Below are 23410 nucleotides of genomic sequence, written 5' to 3'. Positions count from 1 at the left end.
GTATTATGGATCCGGCCTTGCATAATTGTAACGGGAATTGCGGACCCATCCAACTGAAATTGCTATCAAATTTCAGAATTTTTATGAGTTTCTATACACTTTAAATATTCCTCCTATCGTCAGCGAAGAGGAGGCTTTCTACAGAACCCTTAATGTACCACTGCTGATCAAGCAAACATTCTAGAAGGGGCCATTTCCAGAGAGGAAAATGCGACATATTGCTGGCACAGCCACCAATAAAGTGCCTGGCGAGGAAGGATTCCCTACAGAATTTCATGAAATCACGAAAACTAAGAATGCCCAGTTGCTGGCTTCAGTATTTCACGAAGCCCTAGTGAAGGGACATCTGAATGCAGTGTGCTATAGAGCTTGAACATCTGTACTACCTTAATCAGGTCAAGATAAGCTGTAATGTTCCAACTCTTGCTCCATTTAATTAAGGATGATGTTAAAATATTAGCCAAAGTCCTGATGAATCTTCAGCAACGTGTTATCCCCATTTTGACACCCACGATGCAGGTGGGTTTTGTCCCTGGAAAAGCTTCCACCAGTCAGTCACATGCAGATGCTTTCTCGCATAGTTTGTCAGGCGCTAGGGGCTGAAAGGGTGATTTACAAAGTGAATAATAGATTACTGCAATTTGAGGCACTATGAGGAACTTTGTACGTTAGTCCCACTGCACACCAGTGGGGGACTAGCAGGAACAGTTTGCACACAGATTCTACCCCCTGACTTGGGTTACCTCCTGAATGCTCCAGTTCCACCTATCCTCATTCACTGGTGCACTTTCTATTTATTGCAGTCCTTTGCGCTGAATTTCTTATTGACAGAGAGGGGGCAAGACCCTGAAGAGCTGGAGGGCTTAGTTGAGAATGTGTATGTATTAACGGGGAATTAGTAGGTGATCATTAAATGGGTTGAAAGCTATTTGTCTAGACAGTGTTGGAGTTCAACCGGTTCCATTTATAATGTGAGTTGCACAATTTTTGATGATGTCTCATGTCTTTATTTGTGTCACACTAAAATGTGTTGTTGTTTGTGGATGTGACCTGGTATTGAAAATTCAAATAAAGAATTGGTTTAAAAAAAAAAAAATTAAAAAAAAATAGTTTGACCTCACTCCTCATATCATTTAAAGACTGTTGAAAGAAAACATGATTAACCTTTTGCCTAGTCTGAGCGTGGGCTTGGGGAAATCAGAAGTGATAAATTGAGCATCTGGGCATGTTAAGTGAAAAAATGAAAAGAAGATTAGCGAAAATGAAAGGAAACCAAACAGCGCAAATTAAGCCAAGAGTTAAATCAAAAGCAGCAGGAGTGATGATGGCTGAACTATAGCCACTGAGGTGCTTGATTAATAATTAGGTATAAGTGTGCTGGGGTGCATAACTAAACATTTTATAGTCAAGTACATCCATTGTTGGTGAAATGTAATAAGACAAATGTAGGGCCTCCTAAAAATGTGATCCTTTATCTTCCAAACAATTGATATTTTGCATTTTTAAATGTAGATGATACATTAGGAGTATGAGATGATACATTACGAGTATGGATAAACTGATAATACAGGTGTGAAAATGAAACAAAGGACATACATTGTATAGAAATTAATAGATATTTCTATACAATGTATAAGGATTACTCTCACTGGAAAGAAAGGTTTGGTTTAGAAGTGGATTTATCACTAGACTAGTCTGCATGTATCTGAGCTCAGTTACCTAGAAAATGCCTCCTATAAACAAAGGATGGCAAAGCCAACTGGTCTGGCTTTAATGTGCCAACACATGTAAACACAGGCATTCACAAATGCTAACACGCACACGTTTATCCCATTAATGCCTGCCATACTGGGTTTGGCAATGCCCAAGTAGCAACAAAAAAAACATTTTTTGTATAGCATGGACATAAGGGATAAGAAACTGGATTTGATAAACACTATAAAGTAATAATTTATGCATTCCAATGGAAGCCTGTCCTAAAAAAAGAATGACGCACTAACTAGCCAATATCCTGAGGTGCCAATAATACTTTATGTGGAGATAAAAGACCACGCCATGAATAATTAAAGAACCAGTAACAATATGTCTAGCAGTCAGCTTCGTTGTCAAACAAAACTCAAATTTCGCAAAGTGCCTGACATTATTGTTGTGGGATAGCACGTGAAGGGGAGTACTTAGCACATGGACAAAAACACTGCCAAAGTGCTATCACTGAGGAAGGACTACAAAATATCTGAGCGGACATTCTGTTGTGAAATAACAACCGTAAAAACCTACCTGGAGAAAGAGGATTCAGGATTCTACTAGACGTACGTTCTTCACTCATACTGCTAAACTCTGCGGATAAGTCATTCTGAAAAAAAAAGAAAATTGATCAGAAATTAATCAGTACATATCCATACACCTTGACTAATGCTTTTAGCACAAACCATTAAAATAGTTCTTCCTCAATGGTTGGTCTCATAAGGAATCAAGGAGAGGACCCGAATTAACTGCCACGTTGGTTTGTTTGAATGTGGCTATATCTGCCTTTGGAGGACGTACGTCTATTTGGGTTTCAAGGATGCCTTTGCCTTTTACCTTTGAGGAAGTATTCCTATTTGAAGACAGACTTCTGAAGGAAGTTATTACGGTAAATGCTGGAAAATACTAGAAAACGCTGGAAAACTGAGAAAATGGAGAACCACAGATAACATAAAACAAAGAAGTAGATCACCAGAAAAAAACTCACTTTTTCATAGGAATCAAGGCCCCCTATTCCTGCGCAGCAGTTAAATTTTGATTTTGTGTCCTTCTAGAAGGGGCTTTAAAAAGAATGAGGAGTGATATAAAATAAAAAATCAAACATAAGAACTTAAGAAAAGTTAACAGAGCACTTAAAAGTCCTGACTGTGTCATCGTAAAAATTATTCTGATTAGTTCACAATAAGACGTGCCTACAAGCATGGTCTTTGTGATTCATTTTAGGCAAAAGTGCTATGTAGATAACCCATCTCCCAGGCTTTTATTGCCAGTGCTGTAAAATATCCCTGTCCATTCCATTATGTATTTATACTTTATATACACAATGAAAGGGTTAACAAACATAAATCGCTGATGCGGAGGGCCAGAGATACACTTCTTTCCTTTAGAAGATTCAAATTCAGCCCCATAATGTAATGTTAGTGGAGCCATCTCACTTGGAAATAAGATCTCTCAGGGGTATTCTATTAAGTCTGATCAGAATACAGAATTGCCTCACCCCATGTGATAGATTCCAGGTCAAATAAGGTTGCGCCACTTTCATAGTTACAGAATTGGTTAACCTCTCGAGACCTCTTCTATGGCAACATACATCCAGGTCCATCAAAAAACCTTTGGACCATGTCGCTTCCTTCAGAGTTTTTTTTTTTTTAGAAATACATAGGATATCAAAGGAAAGAGGTCAGAGTCCAGCTCTAAGAGCCGAATAGCTTTGGTATAGTTTCTGAAAAACCCAGATTTTTCTCTCAAATTGTTAAAGATTTCATAGTAGGCCAGGTTTCTCAGCGTAAATTCCTCGCTATGAATAAGGCTATGCATCCTTCTTATCACAGTCACAAGGTCTTGCACAAAGATATCCTTAATGCCAAATTCAAGTCGTAATGCTGCCCCGGAGGCTGAATATTTACAGGATGCCATGCGTCTTAGAACACGGCCTTCTGTCTTGTCAAGAAAATCCCATTTATTTAGGTCTATACATTCAATCACATATTAGAGAGTAGCTGGAATCTTAACCTGGTAGGCAGACAATAAGTATAAGAAGTGACGTTTACCATTTGCATTATTGAAAGCTGCCAAACCTTGGGCATGTGAAATAGCCTTATTAGTATTATGGCAAATTTGCTCTTGCTCATTTATTGAAGCCGACAAGATCTTACCCAAAAACTCGTATGAATCTAGCTGTTCCAACTTGTGTTGACCCAGAGCCCAAGGGGTAGAGATTTTCCTTCTGCTTTTTGTCCTGGAGAAGCATACCACCTGAGACTTTGATGTATTGATTCTTACGTAGTGCTTCTCTGAATAAGAATTTAGGGAGGCCAGGAGTTGATTTAGGTCTTTTGGGGGTAAGATCGTACACAACTATGTCATCCGCATATAATAAGCATACGATTGGCCGCCCCCCCAACACAGGGGCATAGCCACCAGTGCTCCTAAGGCTTTTAGGAAGGTCATGAATATAAAAGGAAAAGAGCAATGGGGCCAGTAAACAGCCTTGTTTCAGGCCATTTTTGGTTGAAACTTTTGAAGACAATCCCTGCTCTCCACCCATTAGGATTTTACACCAGGTCGATGAGTGCAGGGCAATCACCAATTGCATGAGACAAGGTGGGACCCCTAATTCGTGGAGTTTCTTCCACAGTATTTTCCTATCCACTCTGTCAAATGCTGTGGAATAATTGATAAATGTGGCATACAATACTCCTCCCCTAGTCTGGATATATTTATTAATTACAGTTTGCGTTATAGGGATGTTATCTAAGGTATTATGGGCCTTTCTGAAGCCTGCCTGTTCCAATGGTAGAATACCATTTTCCTCAACCCAATCAGTTAATTGCATCAATATCTTTCGGGTTGCATCTAATAAGGCGATTTGTCTGTAATTTGACAGTACTGTTGTATCTCTCTTTTTATGTAGAGGAAGTATTATACTACCCGTCCATGATTCCGGGATTATGCCCTAGGCATAGCAGGTGCTAAATACTGGATGAAGTAATTTTGCCCAAAGCAAAGGCTCCCTTTTAATTAGAGTCATCGGAACCTCGTCGAGCCCACAGCACCCAAAGAGCGCACTGAAGGTATAATCCCCTCTAACTCAGACACAGTAGGAGCACCCGTATTATCCATTTCTCCCCCTCCGTTTGCTATCACCTTTCTTCCACGGTCAACGCACTGGATTTCAGCGTAAAGGTCTCGAATATACAACTTCCAGTCTTCCTCTGCTATCGGAAGGTTGGGGGGGGTGGAGGGAGGAATAAGGTTTTACAGTTTCCGCACCCCTCTGAGATGATAGCTCAAAATTTTCTGGGGTTTCTCTTTACAGCTGCTTCCCTCAATGTGATCCACTTATGATCCTCTTCTTTTCTTCGGATCACCAGTTTCAGTCGCAATCTTTCTCTTAAGTTTTGTTATTTTCCAATTCATTTCCTTAGTCTTGTACTCCAATTGTCGCCTTACTAACTTATTTATTTCTCTGTTCAGGTTTAAGATAGGCAGCTGAGCTTTTTTTACTCCAATTATACTACGTTCAAGTTGTTTACGCGAAGTAATGTAACTTATCAAGTTGGAAAAATGTGTTAAAATGTCTTTCCCCCAAACCTCCATATTTCCCACACAGCTTTCCAGCAATTCTAAGGTTTGCGCCTTTTATAGACCATGGATCTGTGGCCCCTAGCTGCAATTTTAAAATAAGTTTTAAAATCTTGTGGTCACTGCATAGGGTGTCTAAAATTACCATATCCTCAACTTTTTGAGCGATGTTGTACAAAGTACAAATATGGTCTATAATGGAGTTATTCCTAACGGACTTATGTGTGAAGGCTGCGGGTGAATCCGAACTGAAGCGCCAATTCAGATTAATACTGCTGCAGAACCTCAGACCTTTTAAAAAAAAAAAAAAAAAAAACAAATCATCAATCCTCTTATCTATCCTGATTCTAGGAAGGAACATGATAGATGGGATTTTCAGCACTTTTCCCTTTCTGGGTCACCGAAGGAAGGAAACGTAGAATTAGAAACTTTACAATTTAAGTCCCCCATTATAATTAAGTTGACAGGATTTCTTATAGCACAAACTTGTGTAAACAGTTGTTGTCAATTATTGTCAAATTCCTTTTCAGGGGGGATATATGCAGTTACAATAGTCAGGGGCAGTTTCCCACCCTTTACCGCCGTAACTTGTACTCATACTATTTGAAAAAAGTATGTCGTTTCGGGGAGGCTATCAAATTCCCAGTTATATCTGTCGCTTAACAGCAGGGCTATACCCCCTTTAGCACACCCCACCTATTTAAAAAAAAAAAAAAAATGTTTTTTGCTTAAAACCGTGTAATCCGGGCATGAGAAGTCATTTAAACACCAGGTCTCTGGAATGCAAATCAGGTCGATATTCTTTAAACACAGTACATATAATTTACATCAGTCTTTCCCTAGTCCTGCGGCATTCCAAGAGACTAAGGAGAGGTCAGTGCTAGTAGCATGACTATCAGCGTATCCTTCGGCTTAGGTTTATTCAGGGCCCCCGCTAACCAATTCAAGTTTTCTTGATTGGGACTGGAGCCCTGATATTCGGGACCTTACAAAACATTCACTACCCCTGTACCTCGGAATAGGGAAACTTGCACAATTTCGCCTGAGGTGAGATAATGTCCCCCCCCCCCCCCAATTCACAATAGAGTTTGTGGAGTCTAAACCATGAGTAGTAAGCTGCCCTACCAGAGTACAGTGACTTCTCCTGGACTGGGATAACATCTATACCCCTGCGTTGGAGTTGGGCACAGTTAACCAGAATTAACTTCACAATAATTTTAGAGGAAAACCAAACCTGTGCCTTGCAGCCACCTATACTGTGGTCAAGAAAGACCCTCACAATATCAGTGCTCTCAATTAAATTAAGTTCATCTATTTCCAAAAAGCATGACAGTAGGAAGGAACGATTTGAGCATACATTTTAGTCAAATATAGTGAAGAACTCCAAGCAGTCCGGTAACTCCTCCCAACAAGGGCATTATCCCTTCTGAGTTTTTCTCCCACTTTCCCAGTGCTTAATCTGGGGCAAATCTCCAAAGCTATAAGAGGGACAGGATCAGGTAGGATTACGTTGATGGAATCAGATCTGGCACATGGACTCACTGGTAGATCCGTCTGTCCATGATCTTGCGGCAGTACAACAAAAGATGCCCCCTCAGTCCTTTTCTGAGAGTTTTTGGGTGAGAAGACTTGATCCAAGATATCAGTAAATTCCACCTGTTTTCTCTCCTCAAACTTAACCTTCCTCTCTTTTTTTTTGGAGAGTCGCCAGTTCCTTTTTTCCCCAGGTCTTTTTCCCTCTTATTTTAGATATTTTACTAGCCGGTCTCATGTCATTTTAATTTTGTTCCATCTGCTTTATGGATAGTTGATCTTTGGGAAGGAAGATTGGAAATGGAACCGCTCTGCGATTTAGAGCGTTTTCCTCTTTCTGGACAACATGAGCCAGTGGGGTAATATTGTGCAGTGAATTCGTACAAGAAAAGAGGTTGTCCAGGGAATATATCTCATTCTCTTCGGAGGCCAAGATCGCTGGTGTAATGGCTACTTCATCCGAACGTGATTTTCCTGCTTGGGTTCCGTTATCGGAGTGGGAGTGCTTATCACCTGAGATCGTCAAATCTTCCAACAATTGTGAACTGCAGACTAGTACCATTTGCATTTAGACCCAAACATTTACATGCCTCTTTTTTTAATCGTATTGGTCAACTCATCAGGAGAGTGGCTCATGTTTTGATTTACTAGTAGGAATTTTAGAATGGAAACGAGAATATCTTGAGTGTGGTCAGAATGTTTTTTCTAGATTTTTCAAGAAGTTCCAAACTGGACGATAAAATTCTTTCGAGGCACTTAAAGGATTCCGAAAGAACTATATGTTGTTCCGGTGGGTACGTTAGGTCAGAGGTTTCTGATGGACTTATATTTGAGAGAAAGTGGTCCGAAGGGGTGCTAAATAACTTAAGCATGGGGGAATCAATATTAGATTGTGCTACTACGGGCGTTGTTGGTATAGACAAAATGAACAATTCTGCTGCTGAACAACCGGATGAGGATTATAAAGAGTAAATTCTATAACTTCAGCCTCGTTAGGATGGGGGGGTGGGGGGGGGGGGAGGGGTTGTAGAAACAGCAGACCCCTCCCTAACAGTAGTGCCATCATCTGTCATGATGTTCAAGTCATTACCTTGAACGGGACCTTGAAGAGTATTATTATTGACGCCGGATGTATTTCCTGCCTTGAGTATTATTTTCTCGCAAGGATCCTTTGAAAGAAATGGGAGACTAGATTTCAAACTTTACGTTTAGTTGCTGCACCCCCTTGTTTCTTAGGGGGGTTTGATTTCGTTTTTTTGCAGGCCTAACTAGGGAATGACCTACTCCTTCTCCTACGTTTAAAGGTCATTCTATTTACTCCTTAACTTTTGCTCACTTTCTACTAGAATCCTGGATCCTCTTCCTTCAACAGACCAATTATCCTGCTGAAGGAGTCGTTAACGAACCACCAGGGCCTAGTGGCCTAGTATAAGTCTGGTGTGTTTCTAGCCTCAATTTCCTACTACTTCCTTCTGAATCCCTCTGGGAGTATGGGAACACTCTCTAGCACACTCTTGTTCACAAAGGTACTTGGCCCACGAGTAGTCCACAGACTCCAAGTACTCCTTTTAATACAGTTACAGATGCTGTAGTTCAACAAAACAAGGGGAAGCAGCATGTGTCCGTGCCAAGGGCGAATCAAGGCCAGGCCAGGCCAGAGGGAGCGACATAATTGAAGTGGGGCCAGCAGCAAATCACAGTACCTTTATGTCTGGTGACAGGCCCCCTTTCCGATCACCACTCGGCCAACTGCCAACCAGGACCCCAGCTCTTCACCACCTGCCGGCCTTGTTCCTCTGATCCACTATTCCTCTGTTCAATGTCTTTTCAAAGGCTCTTCTATCATTAATTTAAATTAATCCTCAAAAAGAAATTTATCCTCAAGACCTGGACAATATGCAGTCTTTGTGGTCTCCACAAATGAGTCCTCTGATTCCAGGCTGTTAAATAAGCCTTTGCTTTGATCTCAAATTTGAAATTTGGTTGAAACCGCAGGTCACAAAATGCAGCAGTCTGTCTATTTTGTTATCACTCTCTGCAGGACAGTCCTGTCCCCTGGGTGGCTTGGGCGACCCGCGGCCGAGGGCAGCGCCGCGGACCAACAACAGACAGATGGGCCGGGAGGCGCACAAAGTCCCGTCCTTGGGGCTCAGCGCCCATAGCTCCTCACAGACGCGGATCGGCGCTCCCCGGTTCCACAGCACCTCACACGTTCGGAGCTCAGCTGTCTCCGGCAGGCCCACACTCCCTCGGCGGCCAGTCACAGTCCCAGGGCCACCGCACCTCCTCCTCCAGCCGACGCCGCGTGCAAGGACCGCCCGCTCTCCTCCCCTCCCTGCCGTCTGAAGCGGGAGGAGGGTCCGGCGCTAGCACTCAACTCCGGCTCCTCGGAAAAGCTTTTCTTCTTCGACTGAAATGACCGAGAGTGGAAGGACCTCCCAGCAGCACGGGGCATGGCAGGGAGCCACAGAGTGCCTGAAGGGAGGGCCGCGGGGGTCGGTGCACTATAATGTAGAGCTCCGCTCATACGGCTCTCCACCAGGATGATGCTGGTTTAGAACTGGGAGACAATCACTTCCAATGCAAACAGGAATAACTTCAGGGTCCTCTCCTGCTGAGAGCGAATGCTCAGAGACATACTGTGGCCTATGCCAGTCGAAGCCCGTCTGAAACAGAACAAGCCTATCCTCAGCTGGAGAACGAGAGTCTGGCTGTAGTATAGGCCTGTTAACATTTTCATACGTTTCTCTACGGGAAACATTTCACTATCATTACAGACCACCAAGCGCTGCTCACTAGTTTTGGAAACCTGAAAGCCAAGATTCCTCCTCGTATCGGCAGGTGGAGGGGTTGTGATTGCAAGAGTACGACTATCCAATTGTACACCAGCCGGGTAAAGATCAGAAACATTCTGATTACTTGTAACGAGTACCATTACATCATCACAGTGCGACATCCAGAATGGCTAAAGACTACATTAACTTCATTGTGACATTAAGCAGGTCAGCAGCCCTATCTATTTAACAGATTATTGCAGCTACTAATGCCGATAAGAACATGCTTATCCTCAAAGACATCATCTCAACTCAATCGTGGAAGAGGAGCACTCGACCTTTTGCAGATGATGTTGAAATTAAAATAAATTGGCTGTGACAAAGAAATGTGTTGTATTGAGAGGCTTGAGAATCGTTATACCTGAGAGCCTAAGACAGCAAGTCACTGAACTAGCCCATGAAGAACATTGTGGCATCGTACCCAAAAAAAGTGCGCTGGTACCCGCGCCTAGACAAGCAAGTTCAGAGGGAACTAAAAGAGTGCCATCTTTGTAAACCTCCTTTTCCCCCAAAGTGACGCAGCATCCATTGACAATGTCTGACCTTCCCGCACAGACAAAGAAAGAGCTGCAGTTGATTTCTTTAGGCCTTTCGGAAACGGACAGTCACTGATGAGTAGTCGCACTTTCCCTTAGCAGAGGTGTTAACAACCCATGACAAAGTTGAGCGGCTGGATGACATCTTTGCAGTATGGGGTATCCTTGCCATTCTCATATCTGACAATGGACCACCGGTCAATAACAAAGAATTCAAGGAGTTTTAGTCAGACGTAATGTCAAGCATCAAGAGTACACCTCTGTGATCCCAACTAGATCACTATTATTTATGACAAAAGTGTGGCACACCCTAAGACATCTTGATTGAATCAAACGAGTAAAACATTTAATTTAGAAAGGAACAAAAAAAGGAGGGTACATCTTGTCATAGAAATTATGTTAAGTGCTGTAGAAAGAAACATTAGGACATGTTTTAGGTGAGTTCTTAAATACCTTTCTCTTCTATTTAATTCCGACATGCAGACTGAAACATGCACTTTCAACACCAGCAGCTGACTGCCAGTTAACTCCTCTGAGATAAGCAGCTTATTTTGCTCTAATAAGCAAGTAGAGTGCGAACATTCTGAATTTATGCCAAAACTGTGGCACATCTGAATGCCACCTTAATGGAACTGAAGTGGAAAATTGAAAGCTTTTTCTACTGGGAATAGTGCCCTAAATAAGGGAAATTAGGGAACGTCAAAACAAAGTCTCCGAAGATGGCCACCAGAGAAAAAATAGAGACTAACTGTAGCCGAGTGACAGAAGTGTGCAAGACAAATTTTTTTTTGTGTGGCAGTTTCATATAGCGCAGACTTGACCCGAAGGTATTGGAGCACTTTACATGAGCATCAGTTACATTACACAAGGACATATTCATTTTGAGTATAAGCATGGGGAGATTAGGTAATTTGCCATGAATCACAGGATGTCGAGCTGACGCCAAAACTCAAACCTAGTTCTCTGGTATCAAAGTTTGCAGCTCCATAACATCACACCCTCTCCCATAAGTGTAACATATAATCAAGCGATAAACTGGACAAAAAACAAAGATAGTAAATCATTTAAAAGTGCTTTGTCGCTATTTGAGAACTCAGAAAATATGTCTTCATGTTAGTTTTTTACAGTACTAACCATAATTTCTATGGGAATAAGGCCCTCTCATTTGTTATAATTTCTAGAGGAAATGCTTTAGGTATTACAGTTTTGATTAAATCACAATGACATCAGAACTGCCACAATTTTGTAATAAAATAGAATGTAAGCAATCAAGTTGTTCATTAGAGTACTGTAGGAAGGCAGAGGTCAGGGGCACAGACTCAGATAATTGAGGGCAGGGAGTAGGGTGTAGAGGCAAAAAGTTGAGCACGCTGGGCTGGTGGGAGGGGACGTGGTAGCACAATGGACCATTGAGAGCAGGGGAAAGGGGAAGCAGGGGCAACAAACCAGTTATGCAGAACAGACAAGAGGCTGTGGCAATATAACACCCCATTGAGGGCAGAAGCAAGAGGCAGTAGCAGTACAACCTCCATGCAAAACAGACCCAATTCAGGCAGGAGACTCCTGGTGTTTTTAAGCCCAAAAGGGCTTTATTTTGTCAGCCTCCTGTCTAAAACATCCTCTTTTTCAATTCAAGTCAATGAGGAAAATCAGTTCCACAGGTTTTTTGTTTTTTTCAGAATCCCTCCAAGTTCAAAATGTTGGCAAGTAAGGTCCATTGGATCATGAAGGGCAGAAGGAATGGGGTAGGGACATGGACTTGGATAACAGAAGGCAGGATGGAAATGGGCAGGGGCACCAAAGTGACCTTACATGGCAAGCGTCGGAGGTTGCAGCAGCAACACAACACACAGGGCTAGCGGGATGGCAGTACAGCACAATTGACCATGGAAAGGAATAGAGGGGGGACAGTGCCATGCGCATAGACAGCAGAGAGCATGCACTGCTAACTACCCCAGTTATTATATAACTCATAACATCTTCTTTGACAGCACTATTAATATTACTAACATTCGCAGTAAAATTACTGATGAGAAAACTGTGCATGGCAAGGGCTCATGTTATAGTTACCTTAAGGGCATGAGTTACAGTGACTTGAAATAACTAACTATAACAGCTGAATTTCAATGGCTGGGTTTGTGAAATCTGAATCGGATTACAATGACCCTGTAACTTTTTTTTTTATGATATATATATATATATAAATAATCAGCAGAACCTTGCAACAGGGACATGCACAGACCCCAGTGTCGCCGACCGTGATCAAGGCAATGGGAGTGTATATATTATATATATATATATAAAAATAAATAACCTACTGGTTTAGTTAGTGGGTAGTTATAATTAGGTTCACCTTTTCCCATATATGAAGCATTTTTTGTTTTGCTAACTCACGAAAAGAAAATATTTGTTGGAATATGACTGTCTATAGAAAGACCTTACCAAGTGTTAGGATTAAGGTTAGCATGTCAAAACTCAAACTGAAATCCTTTGCTCAGGAAGAAAGCATAAGGACTTAGCAAAAGGTGTAATTTTTGCTCCACGCCATGGTTTTATAAATTACATTAGCATTTTGTTGAGAAATCACAAACGTTGCTTCCAAAAGTACCTCACCCATTTTCATAAGCAGTGAAAATTGCCAACTTCAAATATGCACCTTTTTTGATCGGAGTAGCAACTCTGTTTCAACAAGGAGGACTCTGCTCAGAAGATTGTCCCAGTCTTTTTCGTCAATGATTATTTTTCCTTTCATTTTTTCTTCTAATGTTAGAAGTTTCTCCTCCATCCAATTTAGTTTCTGAAGCTTTTCCTGACATTCTAAAAGTTGACTCTGTAACATTCTCACTTGATCTGTGTCTTCAGAGTTCTGAAAAGGAAACCAGCAACTTTACAGAATGTATTCCACTATCAAAAAATATTTACTGTACTTATGAACTTCATTTATTTTAGCTGCATTACAAATATTGGAATTGATAATTTCACAGGTATCTACAGTCATTCTATTATGTGTACATATAGACTCCTTAGGAATATGCAGACTATAATACATTTATGAAATTCACCTTTGCATTTTCTAGGCTTAAGGTTAATCTTTAAAAAAAAAACGAAAAAAAAAAAAAACACTGACAATTCCTGGTACACTAGAACTGCTCAACAAGATTGATACACTGACACTGCCCAATTTTTTGGGAAGAGAGAACAGCAGAGAAACAAATGAAGTGCAAAAGTTTTGCAGATTGGTAAATGTGAAGAGCAAGCAAGGCAAAATGTATTTCAATTCCATATAGCTTACATAAAGACTACTATATTTTAGGCTATTTGAACTTGCCGTGAAATACTAGAAACTGCACTAATCTAGCCATAAAAACCTAATTCACTTATGGTTCCATAAATCATGATAAATATCTCCGACACTGAGGTATGACCAGTTTATGTATCTAGGCAAAATAAAGCAAATAAGGGTTAAACCCAGCTGCAAATAGATCATAATCTCACGACCAAGAGGCAATTTCTTTTTACATCTTATTTTAAGCAGATCATGCATATCAATAGGATTGCTTCAGAAGTCATCCCAAGGTCATTGGATGATTTACCCAACTACCTAAAAATGAATTTTCTCATCAATGGAATTCATCACATTCTTAAAGTCATAAGCGAAGTTTTAGAGGTGTGCTCGGCAATTTGAAATTGATTATCTCTTTACTTAACAAGCACTACTAGCAAGGTCACACTCTCCCTGTTGATTTGAGAGATGTTTGCTTGTTACTACTAGAGTATGTAGCTTTTTGGTTTAATTTTTTGTTAGAAGAGCAGGACCCATAGCGTTTTTTTCCAGAATAAGAAGTAATTTAGCACACAGTTAGAAAATAGAGGTGATCTCTCTACCTTGTTATGTATGTAAAGTGAAAACTTTGTATTACAGAGATGTGCAAGTTAGGTACATGCTTTTGCTTTGTCTTTATTGAGAAAGGTTCATCATTGACAATAATGAGCTAATCAAGCATTCATAATAACATGACATATACGTAATAACAATGTCTGCAGGTGCAGGGCATATAGTGGCTAACCCGTGCAACGTCCCCACAGAGAACAAGTTAAACATCCGTATCAGCTGGGCATACATGCAAAAGTAACATGAATCTGAAGTGTGGAGAGGGAGAGACAGAGAGGAGGGAGAGGAGAGAAACTCCATTACGCTGAATACCAATAAGATTGATCTGGTATTCTCAATCACAGGATGGATCTCTGGGCCAGCACCTACTGGTCCTCTGAGCATGGTGCCCCTCCTGTCTCAGCGGCCTCTGCCAAGAGCAAGGGCGTCATGGAAGACAATCCATTGTCTGCGATCCAATAGATCAAGGTAGTGAAGGAAAAGTATTTGGTCTACTGAAATCCATTAGGAAGTCTGGTTCCTTTCTGTTCACCGAGGCTTTAAAAGCAGCTATTGCTGCAGTAATTGTGTCCTGCTTTGAATATGCAAAGTCTCTGCAACTTCTTTCACAGACTACAATTAATTCAAAATACAGTGCAAGGATAATCTATAAATTGCACAGACGTGTATATCTCACCTGCCTTAATGAATCTTTACAGGATCCCCTTAAAACAAAGAGCTTTTTTTAAATGGCTTGCATTGCGTACAAACCCATTCATGGCCAGGCTCCAGCCTTAGGAGCAAACAGCATTAAGAGATATGCTTCTACTCAAGCTCTTAGATCCCCTCTTGCCAACTGGTTGAGGATCCCTCAGTTCATGCAACAGAGAGCCGGGGGCACAAAAGCTTCTCTGTCTTGGCCTATATTTTAACAAACTCTCTCTCTTCCTTGGTCAGGCTGGACCCTAACTTCCTTAGCTTCAGGGAGCCTTTGAAGACCTAGCAGTTTAAGCAAGCTTTTGATTAGCCTGAGCAGCCTCTTCTATCCCTCCTGGTTTGCACAGCACTAAGAAACCCATGGGTGGTGTTTGTGGTCCTTATGTTTTCCTAACATAACATAAGATGTAAGGAGTGGAGGTGTCAGTGAGCATTGGCCACTATACTGTGAGAGCACTAATGGTTGCCACAGGTGTCCTTAAGTCACGCTACTGGTGAACTCCATTTGGATAAGCAATTTACTTTTAGACACTGAACTCTTCCAGTATTGTGAGGCTAAACAGTCAAAGTTTACTCAAAGAGTTGCAGAGGATCAGAAATTGGGATTCAGTACGGCACAGTAATTAACACTCAATAACGCTAATGTCCAGTGACAACTTTATGCTTGAGTAAGAAAATTACTTTAAAAAGGCAAATAAATAGGTCAGCTGAAATGAAAATGCTACCACCTCTGGAACAGAAATCCAACCTCCAATCCTGTTTACATCTTCTTTGCAGAAGTTCTAGATTTCTCTTATTTGCACCATGGGCGATTTTATCCTGTAGAGCGTCATTCAGCTGAGTCGAGGAACTTCAGGTGCTAAAGACTTTTAGCGAGTACAAAATTAGCAAGAGGGTTTTGCTGACAGCAAGGGATATAAATGTAGGGGCTCCTAACCAAACTTTGCTTCTTGGGTATCATCTTGTTAGCATGGCGTGAAATAGGGGACACTCCTAAACATAGTCCAGTGTCACATTAAAATAGTCCTCTCCTCACGGAAAGTCTCTGGTGCTCTTGTTATTCTTAATGTTAGTTTGCCTTTGGCCTCAGTATCCAGTTGCCAGTGACTGATAAGGGGGTGGTACAGCCTAAAAATGTCACTGGAGTTACACTACCAGTTATAGACCCAAATTTGCTATTCCTGGTCTAGTACCTGAAGAATTAGTAAGCAAGTATTCACTGAGATCAACCAAAGGACATGAAGTGTGTGAAGGATGACTTTTTGGTCCTTCTGATGCTGATGAAATCAGACAAAGAGGTGTAGGCACCTTAAAGGCAAAGGATGGGTTACAGGTGGGGCTGGTTCACAGTTTTCAATGTCTGAAGGCACTGGAGAGGCTACTTAATCCAGTTAATTCCACTTTTAATTATTTTTAGTTGTCTCCTTGGCAACTGGCTGAGACGACTTTGTGGGTAGGCTGGAGCTGTACTCATGCAGGGTCGTAAGTGAACTATTCCTGGTACAGGTCCATCTGAAAATCAAGTCACTCCTAACAGGTATAGTCCAACTCACTGCCAGGCATGTAAGTCAACCTTCTCTGCCTAAGTCCCACAGTACCAAAAGTTCCCATACTTAGGCCAAGTCATGTTTCTATGCTCTTGCCCAATCAAACAAGTTCTGCCTAGCCAGTTGTTGCCCATATTGGGCACAGACTTCGGCCAGCATCCACTTCTGTTGCTCCCAATCAATCTACTGAGAAGGCATTGCCCAAACTGCTTGGTTCATGTACTCTGGAAAAGATGTTTGGCCGTTTTGCAAACCAGGGTATTTCAAGAAAACTCCAATCCGAAACAATGACTAAGCACATTATTGCTCAGTACTCAGTTGTAATTTTCTTCACCGAACCAGTATAGAATACGCAGTGAAGTGTTTCACTCCCAGACAGCAGACTGCTTTGATAAACAAGCTTCACAACACAAGCCAGTTATAGATAAAAAGACTGTACGCTGAGAGCTCTTGATCTAGCACCCCCCAGTTTGCTTATATAGTTCATTGTGAACAAGTTTATAATCTGATTCAGAATCCTGTTCATCAACAGAGACAGTAGGTACACCTTGAGAGATCAATACACTGCTCTAACTTCCAGGATATCGATACAGAAGAGGAAATCCATATCCAAACACATGCCTTGCTCCGTCAGGTTCTGCAGTTGATCATCAGGAGGCATCTTTTACAATGTTTATGAAGGAAAAAACTGATGGTAAAGGACTTCCTTTCAGTAGATTTTTCATACTGCACCACCATGTCAGAGACTCTGTGAGCTGCTAAAGAAAGATCAAGCCTACAATCCTAGTCATCCTTCCGCTGATGCCTCTAACCTTCTGGGCAGTTTGAAGGGCCTCATTAGAATTTGGAATAATAAAGATGTGAGATGCAACTGAACCCATGAGGGATAGCATTTGACAAGCTGTTGGGAAGGAGCTGACAAACTCATTAGAAGGCTTGAATTTGGAATAATAAAGATCTAGGATGCCACTGCACCCATAAAGGATGACATTTGACAAGCTGGTGTGGAAGGGAGTGGACAGAAACCGGTGGTACCTCTACCAAACTGCACATACTATCTCTACTAAAAACACTTCTAGATTTTTGTTTAAGGTGGCTTCTGAATGTGTTGGAACCTATACTGGGATTTGGGTGAATTTCCTCAAATTGATCTGGAGATCTAAACAATATAGAAAAGTGACGGAGTGAAAATCTTGGAATCTCGTCTGAGATGAGGTAGAAGTGCAGGAAGATGAGGAGCCCAAACTGGTGGTACGATGTCTGGGAAATGACAGAGTAGCAGTTCTCTTTCCATTATGTGTCTGTGTGTTTTCCAGTTTAATCAGGTAATATTGCATGTTGTAGAGTACTTATAGGCTGAGGCTCCTCTGTTGGGGGAACAACCTTATACTTGACTCCTGACATAGAAGTATGCCAATGAATCATGACCAGCTTAGAAGGAAGTAGCAGTGGGATTTCAACTGTATATGAAGCAGATCTTCTGTGGAAAGGTCATCATTGCAAAGCTGAATGCAGCTGAGGAGGAAGCAGAGACTGAAATAGTCTCAAGTGCTTCTTTGCAGCAAGCAAGACAGTTGACAATGTCAAGCAGCGGGCTATCTCCAGCCCTGACATCGAGTGGTGCAATATCAACTGTCTTGAAACTGTATCTGGCAACGTCAAATAGGATCACACCATCAATCATTTGGACGTCGATAGCAGCTTGCGTTTTGACAGAAAAACCAAGGCTCAAGTGGATTTATGTGCCAAATATGTTCTCATGGTAACTGGATCCAACACTGATCAGAAGCCTTGAAGACAGCAGCAACACCAAGAATGATGATGGTACTTCTATCTCTCTTTAGATTTCTTAACTGAAGAAGTCTCTAGATGTTGAGGGCACTGTCTGCCATGTCACTCTCCTGTCTCTTCCTCTGCTCTAAGATCCTATATACAGACACACACACACACAAAAAGAGGGTCACATCACAAAAAGTGAAGGCATGTGGAAGAAAAACAAGAAAATTTCCCCTGCTGATGTGAAAAAAAAAAAAAAAAAAACATTCAGGAAATGCTTTAATGCAGACAAAAATATTTAAAGAAGATGTAAAATAAAAGATCTCGAAAGAAAAACACAATAGGAAAGGGTAAGAAAACCCTAGCATCCTTCTCAAACAGACTGACAGGAAAGAACAGAGCCTGTGAGGCCTGGCAGGATATTGAAAAAGCTGGCAACTTAAAAGTAACCAACACATGTTTTCACAGCCATGAGCTATAGAATGCTGATCAGACCCCTCTCATGTGTCCCAAATTTCATCCTAGCTTTCCCTGGCAACAGTGCTAGGACAATGTAGTGCAACATTGCCTTACACGTTCTTTTTTTTCTTCTCTTTTTTAAATAAGAAAATCCAGTCAATCTGGCTATGCGGAGATTGTCTGCATTATGAAAAGTAGCACATTCTACCTCTTATAAGTGTACATATTAAAGTGTCCTGGGACCTCTGCAAGCAGGTGGGCACTAGTCAATGTTTAAGACTACCACTGAAGATCCATCAATGCAGAATCATGTTTTAGGTGTGATTGTGCATGCACACTAGAGGGAAAAAAAAAAGCAACATCCCTCTGACCAGCACACAGTATGTTTCAATACTTATATCAACTGATGGCTTAATATTGAAAACGAAAGAGAAACTTTAACAGGACTGTTAGACCCGACAGCCTTATGGTGGTCACTCCCAACTTTCTGCCTGCCTCCATTTTTTGACACTGTTTTTGCTGGTTTTGGGACTCTGTGCACTTTACCACTGCTAACCAGGGCTAAAGTGCATATGCTCTCTTCCTTAAAACATGGCGACATTGGCTCATACCCAATTGGCATACTTTACTTGTAAGCCCCTAGTAAAGTGCACTGCATGTGCCCAGGGCCCATAAATTAAATGCTACTAGCGGTCCTGCAGCACTGATTGTGCCACCCACATCAGTAGCCCTTAACCATGTCACAAGCCTGCCACTGCAAGGGCTGTGTGCGCAGTTTCATTGCCACTTCGACTTGGCATTTAAAGTACTTGCCAAGCCTGAAACTCCCCTTTTTCTACATATATGTCACCTCTAAGGAAGGCCTTGGATAACCCATGTGTGTTTTGTGTGTCCTGGTAGCGTAGAACTCCTAAATTAATTTTCCACTGCTGTGAGGCCTGCTCCTTTCATATGCTAACATTAGGGCTACCCTTATAAACTGTTTAAGTGGTAGATTCTGATTAGAAAGGGGTAAATAGGTGATATTTAGTATGCCAGAATGGTAATACAAAATCCTCTTGGCTGGTGAGATTGGATTTTATATTACTATTTTAGAAATACTACTTTTAGAAAGCGAGCATTTCCCTGAACTTAAAATCCATCTGTGCTTTACAGCCTGTCTCCACCCAGACAACCACAAACACAGGATGCTCAGTCACACCTGCACTCACCTGCATACTGAATGGGTCTTCCTGGGCTGGGAGGGTGGAGGCCCTGACACATTTCAAAGGACAGTGGCCTGCCCTCACACAAAGGACTGTCAAACCCCCTACTGGGACCCTGGCAGATAGGGTTGTAGTGAAAGGGGACCTTCAAACCCACTCTTTGAAGTCTCTCCCACTTCAAAGGCACTTTTGGGTATATAAACTGGGTCCCTGACCCTACCAAACTAGACATTTCTTTGGAAGACATTCTGCACCAGAACCTGCAACCTGCCAAGAGAAGCTGCCTGGCTGCCCAAAGGACTCACCTGGACTGCTTTGCTGTAAAGGACTGCTGCCTTGCTGTTGCCCTGCTGGCCTCTGGCTCTGCTGAGAAGTGTGCTCCAAGCGCTTGGATTGAGTTTGCCTCCTGTTCCTGAAGTCTCAAGGCCAAAAACACTTCATCTTTGCAAAGAAACTCCTTGTGCGGCGATAATAGACGCACAGCCTACCAGAATCGATGCACACCCTGTCCAGCGGTGAGAAAATCACTACATCGCCGAACTGGAACGACGCAGCTAGGCTCCCCGAGAGGAGATCAATGCAGCGCCAACATTGCGACCGGTACTTCGACCAACCGGATTGACGCATCACCGAGCCGGAAAGACACAGCCCGACTTCCTGCGAGAGGAATGGACACAGTGCCAGCTATGTGGCAGAAATTCCGCTGCATCATCCCCCGGATTGACGCAACAGCTGTGACTTTGCCCTGCAAGCCCAGGATTTCCATGCATCGTCCATGGATGTCAAAAGACACCAAATCGCAAAGAGGATTCAAATCTATGCACCAGAATTCAATGTAAAACACTTGCTGTTTGAAAAAGAACCGACGCATCGTCTGTGTGCGCCCGGAAATCCAACGCACACCTACCTTTTTCCATGCATCTCCTCCGCTGCGGTTTTCGTGCGTGTAATTTTGACACAAACCAGGTACTTTGTGCTTGCAAGAGACAATTGTTGCTTTTAAGAACTAAAGACTCATCTTATCATAACAAAAGTAATATTTCAGCTTGGGATTATCAAATCTTGATCGTTTTTTTACCTTAATTTAATCAGATAAATATCTTATAGCTTTTCTAAGTTTCTAAGCCTGTGTGGTGTCTTTTTGTAGCGTTCTCACTGTGGTGCTACATGATTTCTTACACAAATACTTTCCACATTGCCTTCTAAGTTAAGTCTGACTACTCAGTGCCATGCTACCAGAGGGTGGGTACAGGATAAATTGGATTGTGTGTGACTTACCCGGAGTAGGCCTGTGGTCCCTATTTGGACAAGGGTGTATACCTCTGCTAACTAGAGACCCCATTCCTAACAAGGACTTCTTAATTTGACAAATACAAAATAAGTGTGTGCATAACAAAATGTATGCTGCAATATTAATTTCAGATGGGTACCACCAGGACAACAAAAAATTCAAATGTTTCAGGAAACTAAATGTATAGATAAAATGAGACAAGGTAGTCACCTTGTAATTTCCTTTGACATCACTAAAGGTTTTTCTCTCATGGAGGGTATTTCTCACTCATATGCTTAGACAGTAACTTATATACGTTTCTTTTGATTATACATTAGTTTCTCATAACACTCTGAGAACTATTCCAGGACATTTGAAACACTGGATTTGAGAACACATTCACAAACTATTACCTAAAAAGGAGTATAACCGCTTTACCAAGAAGGCAGAATTAGAAATAATTATTCTAAAAATGACTACCTCTTTTTCACAGCTGACCTCAATGATATCTTCTTCTGCGGACCAAGATTCTTCCTCTTGCTCTAAAGTCAAAGGACAAGATTCTTTCACATCAACTTCGCTACCCATGTGACGTTGTACAAAAGGTTTGATCTAAGGGTAACAGAAAAAAAAATATATTAGGAATTATGAAACATCCATTTTAGGCTTCTGACTGTACATAAGTTTAGCAACTGAAGATGTATAACCTTATTTTACAGAGTAGAAATAAAAAATCTGGGAAATGAAATCCTGATGTACACACTTTCTTCAGGGATTAATCATTACACTTTAAGAAGGACGTGAACAAATCACAATGGGTTCTCCAAAGTGAAATATGTTGAATAATTCTGCTAATTACATAGTTTCTTAAATTTACTGGACTATAACAGACCTGGATTTACAGACATAATAACAGTTCCACTGTAATAGATGGTAGGACCAGATACATCACCCATTATAATGGGTGGTAGCACTAGATGTCCAATTTCTAAATCTTGCCATCTGATCCTGTGATGAACAAACTAATGGTAAGACCAGATGCTCAGCCTAATTTGAATACTCTTCAAGGCAGGTTTGAAATGTTTCTCCTATTGGAGTTGTGCAATGTTACCCCACAGCATGGCTTGCATAGGCAGTCTAACCTTGATTCAGGCCTCTTTGTTTCACCCCCATGTTGAGCAAATTCCTCCCCCAAGCCGTACATGGGTGTTTTTTTGTTGGTTGCCTTGAAGCAAACGCAAGATCCAGCTGGTATCGGTGGTGACAGAAATTCACTCTGCAAGGGCAGTTAAAGGGTGGTGGGCAGTGCAGATCGCCGACATAATTTGATCAATTTAGCACAACTAATATGTATAGGGATGGGTTGCTTATCCAGCTGTAGCTGGGATTTAAAAAACAGGCATTTATTCTACCCAGAAATGTTGAACTGAAGGTAGCTGGGGAGACTCTGTGGTGTCCCGGTAAAGTGAAAGCAGAGAAGCCCAGCAGCTACAACAGTTTGAGCAAACCCCCATTCTGTGGAAAGCCCAACCATGACAGTTGTGAGATGTAGGTGCTCATTAAGATGTTGCCAAGCTTGTTTGTACCTATGACCTTATTTTTTTCTACTCAGTGATACAGAAGTTTGGGACACCAGTGCATCTGCAACTGCCTTGTCCACTCACCCTCCAGAGATTTATAATGGGCCAAGAAGGAGGTGCCGTGCTCAAGAATAAGGTTGTTTAAAGATGGGTACGTCTCCCTCACAACCTGAGCAGGCCCAGTTGCTCTGGCGGATCCAACTCATAAATTATGCTCATCTCACAGAATATGCTATGCATTTATGTTGCTGCAGCTGATACAGAGAAACTCTAAAATAACATCATTAGTTCGATTAAATTGCAACATCCCTCGAAGTTGAACTGTTTTTATACTATAAAGAAACATTACCAGAAATGCAGTAATCACTGCAGATTGAGTTAAAAGTTTTTTCTTCATTACAAAGAGATCAGATTTTTTAGTTCATTGTTTGTTTGGAATCCAGTGATTTTCTGAAGTTGTATGGGTTGACTGTGTCCTACAGTAAACAGGTTAAGACTGGTCGATTATCAAAGTCTCTTTGCTCAATAATGGAATCTTTCAAGCAGATGGAGCCAACTTCAAAAGGGATGTACAAAGTATATGTACAGTCTCTGTATCTATAGTCATATCAGAATTAAAGTGTTTAGTAGACTTTACATGTCCTTGTTCTACCTCATAAGCAGGTGAATGTGTTAGTCTCAAACGTTTGGTTCTCTAAGGGAGACAGGAGCAGGCACAGCCATGGGCATGTTGCAATTCAAGAGATACTCTCCC

General features: G+C 41.5%; 1 protein-coding gene across 5 annotated transcripts in view; it reads right to left on the bottom strand.

Annotated features, from left to right (window-relative positions):
- CEP44 (centrosomal protein 44) overlaps positions 1-23410 on the bottom strand; it is an 81851-nt gene that overhangs the window by 30327 nt on the left and 28114 nt on the right. For 4 of the 5 annotated variants that reach the window (XM_069244522.1, XM_069244513.1, XM_069244505.1 and 1 more), the window contains 3 exons: positions 21557-21688; positions 12888-13097; positions 2278-2353 (listed from right to left, as the gene is read on the bottom strand). In XM_069244522.1, coding sequence (XP_069100623.1) covers positions 2278-2353; positions 12888-13097; positions 21557-21688 — 418 coding nt within the window. The remainder of the gene's footprint in view (positions 1-2277; positions 2354-12887; positions 13098-21556; positions 21689-23410) is intronic. The other variant, XM_069244532.1, reaches the window with a different exon arrangement.

This window comes from Pleurodeles waltl, chromosome 1_2 (assembly GCF_031143425.1).
Source record: "Pleurodeles waltl isolate 20211129_DDA chromosome 1_2, aPleWal1.hap1.20221129, whole genome shotgun sequence".
Lineage (NCBI taxonomy): Eukaryota > Metazoa > Chordata > Amphibia > Caudata > Salamandridae > Pleurodeles > Pleurodeles waltl.
The sequence above is the reverse complement of the archived record's forward strand: the minus strand, read 5'-3'. Positions and strand labels throughout refer to the sequence as shown.